This window comes from Erinaceus europaeus, chromosome 18, assembly GCF_950295315.1.
Source record: "Erinaceus europaeus chromosome 18, mEriEur2.1, whole genome shotgun sequence".
In the NCBI taxonomy this organism is placed as follows: domain Eukaryota; kingdom Metazoa; phylum Chordata; class Mammalia; order Eulipotyphla; family Erinaceidae; genus Erinaceus; species Erinaceus europaeus.
In genome coordinates, this window is record NC_080179.1 from 15507684 (window position 1) to 15520431 (window position 12748).

The following is a 12748-nucleotide window of genomic DNA, read 5'->3' on the forward strand; positions in this document are numbered from 1 at the left end:
TGTAATGACTGATTATATATTAAACATGAAGTGAAATTAAGATGGAAGACCTTGTCAATTTTTTAAAATTTTATATTTATTTATTTTCCCTTTTGTTGACCTTGTTGCAAATTTTTAAATATTTATTTATTCTCTTTTGTTGCCCTTGCTGTTTTATTGTTGTAGTTATTATTGCTGTTATTGATGTCATCATTGTTGGATAGGACAGAGAGAAATAGAGAGAGGAGGGGAAGACAGAGAGGGAGGGAGAAAGATAGACACCTGTAGACCTACTTCACCGCCTGTGAAGTGACCCCCCTGCAGGTGGGGAGCCGGGGCTTGAACTGGGATCCTCAACACTGATCCTCCCGCTTTGCATCACATGCACTTAACCCGCAGCCCTACAGACCTTGTCAAATTTTAGGCAGTGCTTCACACTTGGATTAAAGCACAGGGCTGGAAAAAAGCATAATGGCTATGCAAAAAGACATTCACTCAGTCTTGAGGCACTGCCATGAGCCAGAGAGGAGCAGTGCTCTGGTTAAAATAAATAAATAAGTAAATAAACACATAAATAAATATAAATAAATGCAGGACTGGGAAGAAGGTGCTGCACTTCTTGTGGTCCCCTTCTAGCCTCCCAGTGAGAAACTGACTCAATTTTAGAACTTCTCTGCCCACTTCCACAGGTTTTCAGAGACCAGAAAGATTTTTTTTCTTGTCTTTTGTTCTGCTCAACCTAGTTTATCCACTGAGCTTCCAGCTGAGAGTTGGAGACTCCTTATCAGGGCACGGAAGAGATCCTATAGAACCCCTGAGTCCAGCACTGCAGGGCAACTGCTACTATTGGATCATAGGACTGTGCTTGAGTACCTGGTGGAGTCAGGGCTACTCTGCTTATGAACTAATAAGGCAGAGAATTTATAAGCTAAGAATGGCAGGAAAGGGAGAAAATTGGAGGATGGTTCACATAAGCATTTTGTTTATTTTGTTTACATACCATGTGTCTGATTGACTTCAGGCTCAAATTTAATGGGAATTAATTTATTTGGCTAGCTGGTAGCATAGAACTAACCTCTCTCTCTCTCTCTCTCTCATATTTGGGTTCTGACAAAACAGTCTTTGTTAAATGAAAATGTTTTGAAACAGGAAATGTCCTTAAACACTGGTGATTACTCAGGAAAACGAGTTCTTATCCCTTTTTCACTGTGCAAAGTCTCCCTCTACAGAGAGTAAAACGACAAAAATGAGCATGAGCCGTCGTCTCTGTCCCCTCCTGTCCCACGCAAACATCTTTTTTGAGTCACCAGTAGTGTTTTTAGAAGTTACTACTACCCCTCTTTTTTTTTTTTGTGTAGATAATCTCTTATTTGTCCCCAGTTCTCCATTGAGGAAGGAGCAAATACAGATTGTGATTTAGATTTATTGAAGAACAGAAATTCCTCCCTTGCTAAGACACCGGTGAGCTCAATTAGCCACACAGTGGGTGGTCATTGGAGCCAAGATGGGGTTCTATCTGGATGGGGTCCTGGGGAGTCCTTTCAAAGTGTTTTCTGGATGGCCAGGTCTGGAAGTGAAGGGCACCCTCCAAATTAACTTGTGAGAAACAAAAACAAAAACAAACAAAAAATCAAGTGGAAATTAAGTCTTAATCACAAAGTGAAGCCTTAAAGCTGGCAGAACTGGCTGGACAGTGCTATTAACCAAGTCTGTGTCCTGCTTACTTTGCAGCTAATTTTCCCTCTGAAGACAATGCAGTTTCACTTAGGCTGAAAATATTTTTTAAAAATTGGGGTGAGGAATGGAATTTCTATCAAAGGTCAGAGAGTGGGATTCTGAATTTGGGTGCTCCCTCTTATATCCAAGTTGTGCATTTAAATTTTATTTATTTATTTATTTCCTTTTGTTGCCCTTGTTGTTTTATTGTTGTAGTTATTATTGTTGATGATGTTGTTGTTGTTGGATAGGACAGAGAGAAATGGAGAGAGGAGGGGAAGACAGAGAGGGGGAGAGAAAGATAGAGACCTGCAGACCTGCTTCACCACTTGTGAAGTGACTCCCCTGCAGGTGGGGAGCTAGGGGCTCCAACTGGGGTCCTTATGCTGGTCCTTGTGCTTCACGCCCTGTGTGCTTAACCTGCTGCGCTACTGCCCGACTCCCTGTCCATTTAAATTAAACAATACACTGATCTTTATTAAATGTAAAATGTCCAGGGCTGGGGAGGTAGCATAATGGTTATGTGAAAGGGCTTTTTTTTTTTTTTTACTTATTTAATTATTTTAATGAAAAACAGATAGGTGGGGTAGGAGAGAGGGAGAGATAGAGAGATAGATAGATAGATAGATAGATAGATACCAGAGCACCTCTCAGCTCTGGTTTATGGTGCTGAGGATTGAACCTGGGACTTTAGAGCCTCATGCATGAAAGTCTTTTGCACAACCACTGTGCTGTCTCCATAGTCCCAATAAAAGGACTTTCATACCTGGTGTTCTAAAGCCCCAGACTCAATCCCATGCACCACCCACCACCAGCCAGAGATGAGCAGTCCTCTGGTCTTGAGGTCTCTCTTATTAAAAAGTAAATTAAAAAATGTAAATTGGTCAAAAGGACAACAGCAACCAATAGTCTCCAAACTTAGTTTTTGGTGAAGCCAGGTTTGCCTTCCATAGGGCAGTGGATCCATATTTGGGATAGAGAGAATTAAGTACAGCAAGAGTCTTCTCACTCAGAGAAACTCCATTCTGGCTCTGGAGAAAGGGTGGAGGGTCAGTGAAAGGGTCCAGCAGAGAGACCTTGGTAACATATAACCACCATCACCTCCAACAAATGATGGGACAGCAGTTTTCTGCTGTTTTGTCAGACACTTCAAGGTGTGGGGCTACCTTGGGAGCACACTTCTCTGGCAATATTGTTAACTGACATCTAGTAAGTATTCACTCTGTGGGCCCCTTGAGATGAAAGATGAAAATCTCTCTGTGTCTCTGCCTGTCTTCTGCAGAGTTTGTTTCTGTGGGGAATTCATATGTAGTCACTGACAGGGTGAAAGGATGAAGGTTAGAGAAACGCCTGAGCACAGAAAGTGGTGGTGATAATAGTGGTGGCCGGTGTGGTGGTGGTGGTGGGGGTGTGGAGGTGGCAGAGCCGGGGGAAGGAGCTAAGAACTAGTGAGTGGCCAGACTTAGCTTCCCCGCTGAGCAGGGTGCAGTTCTCCAGGACTGGCGCTAGATGTCCCTGTAAGTTTTCCTGTCGCATCTGAGGGTGCAGGAGCTGGGGTATAAGCCTTGTGTCTGTCTGCATAGCTCCGGCTTCCAAGGAGAAAATATCCCCACGTCCTTATCGGGTTCATTGTAAGACAGTGGACTGAAAGGAGGAGGGAGAAAGGGAGAAATAGAAGTATCCAGAGATGTCACCAAGTGAGACAGAGTATGGAGCCTGCCTGTCTAGGAATGACAGAAAAATGCCAGTATGCAATCACCAAACCTGTGCCTTCCTTCATAAAGCAAAAACTGCAGGGCGGGGGTAGACAGCGTAATGATCATGCAAAGAGACTCTCATGCCTGAGGCTCCAAAGTCCCAGGTTCAGTCCCCCCCCCCAAAAAAAAAATAAATAAAAGCTAGAGCTGAGCAATGCTCTGGAAAAAAAAAAAACCTGCTCATCAAAACAAAAACTGCAGGCCAGGGACAGCATTTAGCTCAAGGAAAATGTGTCTGGGGTCCGCAATCCATACTCAAACTGTCCTGCTACCCCACCACACCCAAAGCCCTCCCTCCTCCACCACACACTTCTCAGTGAACTAGCATGACTGTGACTGGCCCTTTCTAGGTGCCTCTCCCCAGGGTCAGCCCGAACAAAAATTTTATAGCTTTGAGTCGCAGGTCAAAAATGTTTACCATTTCACCTTGGAGGACCTTCCACTGTTCAAGAAACAAATATTTAGTCTGGATGTCTAACAAAAAAAGAAAAAAAGAAAAAAAAAAAAAGAACTAGGCCTCTTTCACGTAACTATTCCTTCCTAACTATTCCTTTCTAGTACTTTTCAGATCATTGGGAATACGTCCTTCACATACGCTCACCCCCAACTGTATCTTAAAAATCCCTGCAGAACAACCAGGACATGGATTAGATTCTTGTTTTATTGGGTGAGTTCTGTGGCTTGCAAGTGGCTAAAAGACTTGATGTCCAGGAACATTTGACAGGCCTATTCTCAGCCTCAACTTCATGATTCTGGGAGAGGTACAAAGTTTGGGTGTTTCATGAAGAGACACCAACAGAATTGTGTACTCTACACACTGGCTCAGTGTTTTTGAGGTAGACTTGCATTTTCAAAAAGACATATGCTTAATGAGAACCTCACTTAAAAGTGCTGCCCAAAGTTTTCAAATACTTTACAACATGAATGTTTTCAGAGAAAGCTTCTAATTAGGAGCAAGGTCTTGAAATTTTGTGTGGAAGTTTTCTCATCTCTGAAAAAGAGATAAGTTTCAGAATCTACCCCTAGAGTTGTGAGATTTAGAGCAGATAATATGTGTGAACTGGTACTGACTTCAGTGTAAAAGGTGTATGTATGTACAAGTTGGCCAGTGTCGCTACTACTTAGAGGGGCGGAGCCTAGTACATTGAAGAAATTAAAGCTACCTCTGATGTCACCCATGAAGCTATGACTATGAGACACAGTTCCGTGGAACATTATTATTTTAAAACTTTCTTGACATGGACTCAAATCTACTTTTCATTATAAACGTTCCAGAACACGCACTGGTGGTGTTATTTAGCATTGTGGTACAAAGCAGTTTCCACAACCACTAAGGAATGAAGGTGTTGCCAGTAATGGTGTTTTCCCTTTTCAACAGGCCTGGTGCAGCCTTCGGGAAAAACAAAAACAAAAAACCGGAGTCATGTAGACCGCAGAGGAGGGAGATGCACCCCAGGGGAAGGGCAGCTGGGAGGGGGAGCTGGGAGCCTCTGCTGGCGGCCCAGCCCGGAGCCCAGCCGCGGCCTCTGCGGAGAAGGTAGCGTGCAGCCTCTGAAACCGCGAGGAAAACAGACGGGGGCGCCAAACGCCAGCAATAAAGGCGCCTGCGACTTCCGTTCAGGTGGCCTCCGCCTGCTCTGCCCCCCAGCCCCCAATCAGGACCTTTTCCCATCCCGGCTCAAGCCTGAACCCAGGTGTCCCATTTAGTTCCAAAGCTTGAGGGGCTGGGGGGGTGGGGTGGGGTGGGAACCCCAGTTCTGTGCCTCTGTGCTGGGCACAGTCTCTCTCTGGTGATGGAGTTGGGCACCAGGACTGAGATCAGGGAGGGAGGCAGGGTGGGTGGGGTATCCAGTCCGTGCTCCCACTATGCTCCTAGCAGCAAAGCCGGGGTCTGGGGAAGAGATGGGTCAAGGCTTGAGGGTCCCCACCCCAGCCGTGCCCCTCCTACCACCCCCTTTCACTTCCCCAGTCTGCGGAGACTGTGCTACTTTCCATTTTTCACCTTCAGGGAGAATTCCACCTTCTAGAGGTGGAACCGATTTTCATCTATCTATCTGTCTTCCTTCCTTCCTTCCTTCTTTCTGTCTCTCTCTCTCTCTTTTTTTTTTTTTTTTTTTACCAGAGCACTGCTCAGCTCTGGCTTATGGTGTTACAGGGGATTGAACCTGGGACTTTGGAACCTCAGGTATGAGAGTCTCTTTGCATAACTATTATGCTATCTACCCCAGCCCTGGAACCGATTTCCTAAGCAAAGCCCTGGTTGTTGAAATAAGTTGGCGCCCAGGGGAGCAAGAGAGAAACTTTTGGCACCGCTGATGTGTATAAATGTATATAAATATACCTCACACCTCCCCTCCCCTCACGCTGCTGACGCGCCCCCAGTGGGCCCAAGGTTAAAAAGAAAGCGCCAAATAGATGCCAAGTTTGCCCCCTCAAAGTCCCGATGTGCTGGGTGTGGCGGCAGGGAGGGAAGGGGGGACTAGGTTAGGGTCTGGATTGGCGCTGAGATGGGGATGCACGACCCGCGCCCCGCGCCGACATGTGCCTTAGCAAGCTCCCCCGCCGGGCTCCCAGCCCAGTCCGTCTTCGCTCGCTTCCGCCCGCCGCGGGCTGCGGGTCTCTTCCCTTGGGCGGCTGGCCGGGGACCAATGTATGGGAGGGTGAGGGCAAGCTGGGGGGCGCAAGCGCGGGAGGAGACGAAGCCACTTGAGCAAAGATTGATCTTCGTTAAAATGGTTGCCACCGGCGTCATTATGACCATCAAAGTTATCGCCAAGAGGCTCAGCCGCCAAGCTCAGGCCGGGAGAAGCAGCAGCGAGGCAGGTCTGCACCTCTGCGCGCCCCAGCTCAGCGCAGGGCGAACCAGAACCCGGGGCCACAGGTAAGAGGCTGGACTGGGCCGCGGGAGAAGGGGGGCGTGCAGAGCAGGGAGAGCAAGGCAGGCCGGATGGAATAAAGAGGTGAAGTCTCTTCTTTTCCCTCTTTGACCTCTAATCTGTCAGCTCTTCCACAATGACTCTCGATTTGGGGTGGGGGTGGGGAGGTGGGGGGGACATCTGGCATCGCGAGAAGGGGTTGGGGGTGGTCTGTACGGAGCAGTAAATCGAGACTGTATTTAAAGTTAGCGGTGGGATTCTGCTGAGGAATCGGCCAGCCAGAGCTTATTATCCCCAGGGAAAAGACATAGGCGAGAAGCCTACCCATCTGCAGGATGATAAAAGTAAAAAAAAAAAAAACAAAAAAACGCCGGACTTCCAAGTTCAGAATTCAGTCCTCAAACGTTTTTTTTTTTTTTCTTTTCCTTTCTCTAAGAAATCAGAGAGGACCCATTGATTTCCGTTTGGAGGCACGGGCCCAATGCACCTCCCTAGCCACGTAGCACTAAAGTGCTTTCAAAACTCTACCAGATCTCTCCTCTCTTCTCTCTCTCTCTCTCTCTCTCTCTTTCCTGGGGTGGGAGGAGAGCAGTCAGAGGTGAAGACGTAGGGAGCGAGAACTCGGCGTCCTATTTGTTAAATAAAATACATATTTGGCTCTGCAATTGGAATGATAAGTAACCCAGACAGGAGCGCAAGGTCTCCTTACGCAACTCTTCCTACATCCTCCCCCTTGGCCCCTGCTCCACCCCCTCCCGCTTGTAAAGGTTAAAAAAAAAAAAAACCCTTCCCGATGATCTACTCTGGAAAATCAAAGCATTATCTATTATTTAACACATATCTGTGTCCGAGGAAAAATGAGGAAGGCGCTGCATGATTAAGACCTAAGGGGCAACCCAGCAAACTGAGAGCGTAATGATGCCCCTAAATGAAGGGGGAAATGGGCCGCGGCGCGCTCTATTAATCAGACTGTCAATTTCACCCCCGAGGCCAAACCCCCGGGCGGGTAGAACCGGCTCTGAGCCGGCAAAGGACCGGAGCCTTTCTCCTCACTTCTTGTCTCTTCTCGCCTCCTACCTGGATCTATTTGTCTGCTCCGAAGCCGCCTTCATTACCCACTGACAGGAGCGTATATTTATTTGCTTATAAACCTGTTACAATAAATGATTATTCCAACGGCGTCATTCGTACCTTAATGACGAGAGAGCACTACTTTTTGATGAATGACATCTCGGGCTCAGAAGGATGTATGGGTCATTTTGACCAGTCATTCCCTCGCTCTGGCATCCCACATTTTCCCCCTCCTCCCTCTAAAAGAGATAATAATATTTAGAGGCGCTCGCTGTTGCTGAATGAGAATTAGCCCAAGGCTCAGCCCATCATTAGGACGGGACAGCCGGGCCCCTGTGACATTTTTTTTTTTTTTTAAAGAAAGCTGAGATGATGGAAAGAATAAGAAAAGAGATGATTCTGATGGAGAGAGGGCTGCACAGCCCCACGGCCAGCAAGAGGTTCTCCGGTCTGTCTGACTCGGCCGGCAACGCGGTGCTGGAGGCCCTGGAGAATTCGCAGCACCCGGCCCGCCTCAGCCCGCGCCTGCCGTCCGCCCCCCTGCACGGCGCTCTGGGGGACCTCCCCGCCAAGGGCAAATTCGAAATCGACACTCTGTTCAACCTGCAGCACCCGGGCAGCGAAAGCACCGTCTCCGCCGAAATCTCGTCCGCCGCCGAGGGCCGGAAAAAGCCTGGTCACTACTCGGAGGCGGCGGCCGAGGCGGACATGAGCAGCGACGTGGAGGTGGGCTGCTCGGCCCTGCGCTCCCCCGGCGGCCTGGGCGCCGCGCCGCTCAAGGAAAACAATGGCAAAGGTAACCGCGCCCCGGCCGCGCCGCCCGCGGGTCCCCAGCGCCCCGCTCCGGCCCTCCGCTTGCCGGCTGGCCCGCAGGGCTCGGGATCCGCGCGGGGACTGTGTCCCCCCTGGCTCCGCGCCCAGGACCCCCCAGCCGGGCGCAGGCCTGGGCCCCCAGACCCGCCTGCACCCTCCCCCTGCTCCTGCCCCCCTGTTCCTGAGCCCCAGAAAATGTTTCTGTCCGCGGGGCTAAGATTCCAGCCAGTGACTGAGCAGCTGGTGGTAGGGGTGCCTGCCTGGAGTCCCCAAGACCGAGTCAAGAAGAGGGGATATTCTTCTGAGTAGGTCGGGGGGCAACTTCGGCGGGCACCCTGGCACCTTCTGGTCGACCCACTCTCTCTGGTCAGCGAGAAGAGTTACGAAGCGGAGGCCACCCTCTCTCCTGGTGGATGCTTGAGCTGCTGCTGTCATGCAGTCATTATGCATTTTGAACCAAATCCACAAGGCTGTCAGAGGAAGGGTAGTGGCGGCGAAGCCAGCTCTTCTGCGGCTCCAGCTCTCGGTCAGCCCAGAGCTGCTCAGTCCACGCCTAGATGGAGGCACTGTCCCTTGACCAATTTTCCTCCTGAGTTGTAAATTTCCAATTATTATATATATTTTAAAAAAGGAGAGAGAGAGAGAGAGACCGACCACCCCAACTCCCCAGCCGAGTCTCTTTATTTGGCTATGAAGGGCTCCCCAAACTTTATTGATTACACTAGCAGCAGCAACTTGTAAGCGTGACAGACCCCGTCCATTCAGACAGCGCCTCGTCTTCCCCGCCCGGCTTCCCCTGTTCGTCCGTCTGTCCGTCAATCCGTCTGTCTGTCCGCGCACAGCCCCAAGCGCGAGGCTCTCTGGACCCTTGCGCGACTCATGCGCTGTGGGGCATTTGTTTGCCAGGGTACGCGGAGAGCGGCTCCACTGCGGGCACCACCACGTCGGCGTCAGGCTCCGGGCTCGGCGGCCTGCATGGAGGCGGTGGCGGCGGGGGCGCGGCGCTGGGCGGCTCCGGCTCGGGCGCGGATCAGGTGCGGCGCTACCGCACGGCGTTCACCCGCGAGCAGATCGCGCGGCTGGAGAAGGAGTTCTACCGGGAGAACTACGTGTCGCGGCCCCGCCGGTGCGAGTTGGCCGCCGCGCTCAACCTGCCCGAAACCACCATCAAGGTATCGATCCAGCGCGCGCCGGCTCCGGTCTCCCTGGGGGTGTCAGGGTCGAAATTGGCTTCTCCTTCCTGGGCGTGGGTAGGTGGTCTACATTGAGCCAAAGTGCCGAGAAGCCCTCTCGGGAAGCCACCGAAGGAGCTGGCCTGGCTTTCTTCTGGCCACAGGGGAGTGCGGCTTGGCTGGCCTGGGAAGGCCCGGGGTGGTGGGGCCCAGAGAGCCTGGTTCTGCAGGGCCCTGCCCGGGGAGCCTCACTCGCCCCACTGGTCTTTGTTCCTCTGGCACGAAGCAGAGGAGGAACTTTTCATTTGCATGCGATCTTGGAGGCTTATTTTTCCATGTAAATCGTTACCGCATGAAAAAAAGGATTTTTTTGTTTGTTTAAAAATAAGTCGATGGGGTTGAGAAAGTAGCTTCCTAAACATTTCCTCCCCCTTCCCCTTGGGCAACAGGGCAAAGCCAACTTCCTGGGAGGGAAACACGCAACGAAATTGTCCTTATATGTATATCTTTAGGTGGATGGTTTATTATACATTCGGGTGAGAAAAGACAAAAACAGCTGGGAGGCTAGATGACTTAGTGAAGACTTTGGGGAGGAGGGAGGACCTGGCATTCTAGGAAGAGAAAATAGGAGAATCCACGGTACAGGGAGGAGTGTAGAAGTCTCCCTCTGGTTTGGAGGGCTTTTAATAATTTAGAGTTGTGACGGATGAAGTCTTCATTAGTTATTGTGCAGGGAGGGCGCAGGGAAGTCCTCCTCCTCCCTTTCCCCCCAGTTTCACAGGATGCTGTTCCCGCTATTCACAGGAGGCAAAGGGTCCCAACAGTATCAGTTCCTCTGGGTCCCATTCGGACCGTGACCCGGGTTTGGTGCTGTCACTCAAGAGGTCTCACGTCCTAAAACCAAAGGCAGCCGCAGCAGCCTCTCCGCCCGCCGAGGTGGCCTAGAATCCCCGGGCAGATGCGAGAATTGCTCGTCCAGGCCGGTGGACGTCCTGGTGGGTGGCAGAAAAGGCTGGGTTCGTTTGTAAGAGAGACGAGAAAAAGCTGGGGGAAAGAAGAAAAAAAAAAAAGAGAGAGAAAGAAAGGAGAAAAAGAGGGAGCAGAAGCCGGAGCAGTCAGGCCGCAGCAGCCGGGCGCAGGAGCAGAGACTCTGTGGGAGGAGGGTGTGTGTCCCGGGCGGCCCGCATGGCCGCCTGCGCCGCCCCGTGTCCGGGGCGGGGAGCCCAGCAGCGCGGGTGGCAGCCGAGCGGCCGCGTCGAGCGGGGGGCCCCGAGGGCCCCGAGGGCCGGCGCGCTTCTGGGCGTGGGCAGGGGCGGGCGCCACAGGCCAGTCGCTGACTCGCGGCGCCGCGCGGCTCTCCCCGCAGGTGTGGTTCCAGAACCGGCGCATGAAGGACAAGCGGCAGCGCCTGGCCATGTCGTGGCCGCACCCGGCCGACCCCAGCTTCTACACCTACATGATGACGCACGCGGCGGCCACCGGCAGCCTGCCCTACCCCTTCCACTCGCACGTGCCGCTGCACTACTACCCGCACGTGGGCGTCACGGCGGCGGCCGCCGCGGCCTCGTCGCCCTTCGCCACTTCCATCCGCCCGCTGGACACCTTCCGCGCCCTCTCGCACCCCTACTCGCGGCCCGAGCTGCTCTGCAGCTTCCGCCACCCCGGCCTCTACCAGGCGCCCGCGGCCGCCGCGGGCCTCAACAGCGCGGCCTCGGCCGCGGCGGCGGCGGCGGCGGCGGCGGCGGCCTCGTCGGCCGCGGCGGCCGGGGCGCCCTCCAGCGGCGGCTCCGCGCCCTGCTCGTGCCTCAGTTGCCACAGCAGCCAGTCGGCGGCGGCGGCCGCGGCAGCCGCCGCTGCGGCCCTGGGTGCCCGGGGCGGGGGCGGGGGCGGCGGCGGCGGCGGCGGCGGCGGCGGCGGCGGCGGCGGCGGCGGCGGGGCCGGCGGGGCCTCGGGGGCCTCGGACTTCGGCTGTAGCGCCGCGGCGCCGCGCTCCGAGAGCGGCTTCCTGCCCTACTCGGCCGCCGTGCTCAGCAAGACTGAGGTGAGCCCGCCGGACCAGAGGGACGAGGCGCCGCTCACCAGATAACTACGAGGCGGCCGCCAGGGGGCCGCGCCCGCCGCTCGGAGTGTGCCTGGGGGTCCCCCGAGCGCCCTCCGCTCCCTCCGTGCGCCCGCGGGCCCTCCGCGCGCTGCCCCCGGTCGCGGCCGCCGCCAGGGGGCGCCCCGGCGCGGGAGGCCGGCGCGGGAGGCCGGCGCTGGGGGCGGGGACCCCGCCCGGGGTCAGGGGCCAGGGGCCGCGGGGAAGAGCCGGATCCGGAGCTCTGCTGCGCCCCTCGAATCGCTTCTATTTTTGTATCTGCTGCGCAGTCGCCTCCACTCCTCTCGGTGTGTTTCCCGCCTCGGCCCGGAGCCCTGGGTCTCCCCGGAAGACAACCCCCCCACTCTGCGAGCCCGTCCCCGGGCCTCTCGGACCCCGAGTGCAGCCCCTGGCACCTGGGCGGGGGTCGCTCCGCAGAGCCGCGCGGCCCACAGCACCCGGGACCCGCCGCCCAGAGAAGGGGAGGGGGCGCCCGCTTTCCTTCCTGGGGGGTGGGGGGGGAGAAAGTCGCCCGGGGTGACGTCCCGCTGCCGCTCTCGTCCTGCCAGCCTTTTTTTTTTTTTTTTTTTTGAAAACAAGAGTGAGGGGAGGTGACGGTTTTTCTCTCCGTCTGAGCTTGGGGGGAGCCCGTCTAAGAAGCGCGGGCTATGAGTGCAGGTCTGCCGGGAGGAGGAGGGCAGGACAGCCTCGTGGGGGGCGCGGGGTCTGTGCCCCCCTCAGGCCTCCTGCCTCCGGGAGGACCGAGCTGGCGGGCTCAGGCTCGGGCCGCCTCCGTCCTCCCTGTCTGGTCAGTGGTCTGGAAAGAGTGCATCTTGCTTACTTCATGCAAATAATAATAGTAACGATGGCCACGAAGTTGCCACAGTCAGGCCAGGCCAAGCCAGGCAAGATTGACAGACAGCTGTAGAACTGGAAGATGTGTTTGCAGCTCCGTTTTCCAACTACCGGGTTCCACTCGATCTGGGAAATACTTGAATCTCTAGATAAATTATATATATCTATATCTATATCTATATCTGTATCTCCTCCTGAAGCAGCTCCTCAGCCACTTTTCTAAGTCTGTACTCCTGCCCTCACTCCCCAGCCCCCCTCGCTTTCCTTTGCCTCGGGTAGGCCGGTTCCCGGCATATTTCTTTACTACGCACGTCTAGTCTATTGCGCCTTCGCCTCTGCAGAGCCGCCACGGGGGCTGCCGAGACCCGCTCCGACAACCCCGGCTACTAGAGGGGTTTCCTTGAACTTGAAGAAAGGCACATCAAAACCCAC

General features: G+C 54.0%; 1 protein-coding gene across 2 annotated transcripts; it reads left to right on the forward strand.

Moving 5' to 3' along the window:
- Window positions 1-6146: 6146 nt before the first annotated feature.
- On the forward strand, window positions 6147-11470 carry EVX2 (even-skipped homeobox 2). Of its 2 annotated transcripts, XM_060178259.1 has the most exons (4): window positions 6147-6333; window positions 7760-8195; window positions 9119-9384; window positions 10751-11470. In XM_060178259.1, the coding sequence occupies exons 2-4, from the start codon at window positions 7769-7771 to the stop codon at window positions 11468-11470; spliced, it is 1413 nt and encodes a 470-aa protein (XP_060034242.1). In that variant the 5' UTR covers window positions 6147-6333; window positions 7760-7768. The 2 variants fall into 2 exon arrangements, with proteins under 2 accessions (XP_060034242.1, XP_007524762.2); XM_007524700.2 differs by lacking the exon at window positions 6147-6333 and having other exon boundaries at window positions 6778-8195.
- The last annotated feature ends 1278 nt before the right edge of the window (window positions 11471-12748 follow it).